Here is a 1811-nt window from a genome sequence, read left to right on the forward strand (position 1 = left end):
TTCCCTTCCCCACAATGGCAGTGGTGTCCCAGGCCAAACAGAACAGGTAGCGGGATGGGATGGGGACTGGTCAGAGGTATTTCCGGCATTCATTCACATGTGTGTCAACCCCCTTATTTGGCAGCAAGGGGGCCAGGCCAACCACCCCACAGCTGCTGTGGTGACAGAGAAGCAGCAGATGCTGGAGCAGCACCTACAGGATGTTCGGAAGCGAGTACAGGTAAACCAAGTCTTGGGAAAATATCCCTTTTCTTGGAGTTATTGCCTGTGGGAACTGCCTGTATCTTTTTTGAGGTTTTGACTTCGTTTTAATTCGTCTCAGAAACTTTCTTTTTCTTCTCCTCAGGGAAATCTTTTCTATTGTGTTTGTTTGTTTTAAACAGGATCTAGAACAGAAAATGAAAGTGGTAGAGAATCTCCAGGATGACTTTGATTTCAACTATAAAACCCTCAAGAGTCAAGGAGGCAAGTGAATATTAGAGACGTTAAAATCTCCCATAGAAAGTGAGTTTGCGTTACTTGAGTTTCAGGACTTACTTGTATTGACGCTGTGTTCAGACTTTGTGGGGAGGAGTCCTTAGGGGCTACTGTTGCTTAAGGGATCCTAATTACTAAGAATCAGAGTGTTCCCTCAGGTTCAGGTAGTTTTTTCTTCCTCCACAGACATGCAGGATCTGAACGGAAACAACCAGTCGGTGACCAGGCAGAAGATGCAGCAGCTAGAACAGATGCTAACAGCGCTGGACCAGATGCGGCGAGTAAGACCATCGGGCAACTTCCCCTGCGTGTCTCAGTCACCTGTGGGATCTCGGCATCCTGTGGCAGAATTTGCCTGGTTTCTAATGAGTTCCTCCTCTAGAATTGACTATAGCATGTGGTTAGAGACGGTCTGAGGAAATAAATGTTTTCTGACTTTGTTTTGGTTTCCAACCAGAGCATCGTGAGTGAGTTGGCGGGGCTTTTGTCAGCTATGGAGTATGTGCAGAAAACTCTCACGGATGAAGAGCTGGCTGACTGGAAGAGGCGGCAACAGATCGCTTGCATTGGAGGCCCTCCGAACATCTGCCTCGATCGTCTTGAAAACTGGTAAAAGATGAAAGAGAAGTTTTTCCTTTCCTTCTGGAAAGCTGTGCTTAATTACTGCAGACCCTAAGAGTTGGTACTGTATCTCAAAGGTGGGGACTTTTGCATATTCAAATTAAGTCTAAGACTTAAAGCTTTTACTTTATTTGGACAATTCTAAAAAATGTATTTATATTACTCTATTTTAAATATGTTTTATTTCATAATTTAGAGAAAGCTTTGGTTTAACTGTGTTTAACACAGAGACTAAAACAAACCACAGACTAAATTTTAAATTTTAGTTACTTTAATAATCTAAAACGATACATGCTCTTTATAAAGGAAAAAAGTTCAAATACAGAAAATTAACAAAAGAAAGAAAGCCTCTTAGAATTGAATTATTCAGAGGTCCCTGCAGTTAAGATTTTGGTGACCATCACTGAATATCTGTTATTGTATATCTACACATAAAGATAGAAATCGGTACATTTTTACATCGGTGGGATCATTCTTTTTATGCTCTTTTTATAATCTGTTCTTTTACACTCATTCATCCAGCAGATCTTTTTAAGCACCCTTGATGCGCAAGGCCCAATAATGGATTTGTTGCACCAGCTTAAATAAACTAAGAGAAACTTGACATGAGGGGACCCAGATACACAGAGCATGAAATTAGAGATTTAGGACAGCTCTTTGTTCATGTCCTTACTAACCCTGAGTTTTGCTAATTTACCGAAAGCGGTGTTAAC

At 41.2% G+C, this 1811-nt stretch overlaps 1 protein-coding gene across 1 annotated transcript in view; it reads left to right on the forward strand.

Annotated features, from left to right (window-relative positions):
* The window catches only part of STAT3 (signal transducer and activator of transcription 3), a 50221-nt gene that overhangs the window by 31468 nt on the left and 16942 nt on the right, over positions 1–1811 (forward strand). Inside the window, 4 exon segments of the mRNA XM_015599301.2 lie at positions 125–220; positions 384–465; positions 664–758; positions 935–1086. Of these exon segments, the coding sequence (XP_015454787.1) occupies positions 125–220; positions 384–465; positions 664–758; positions 935–1086 (425 nt within the window).

Source organism: Pteropus alecto, unplaced genomic scaffold, assembly GCF_000325575.1.
Source record: "Pteropus alecto unplaced genomic scaffold, ASM32557v1 scaffold98, whole genome shotgun sequence".
Lineage (NCBI taxonomy): Eukaryota > Metazoa > Chordata > Mammalia > Chiroptera > Pteropodidae > Pteropus > Pteropus alecto.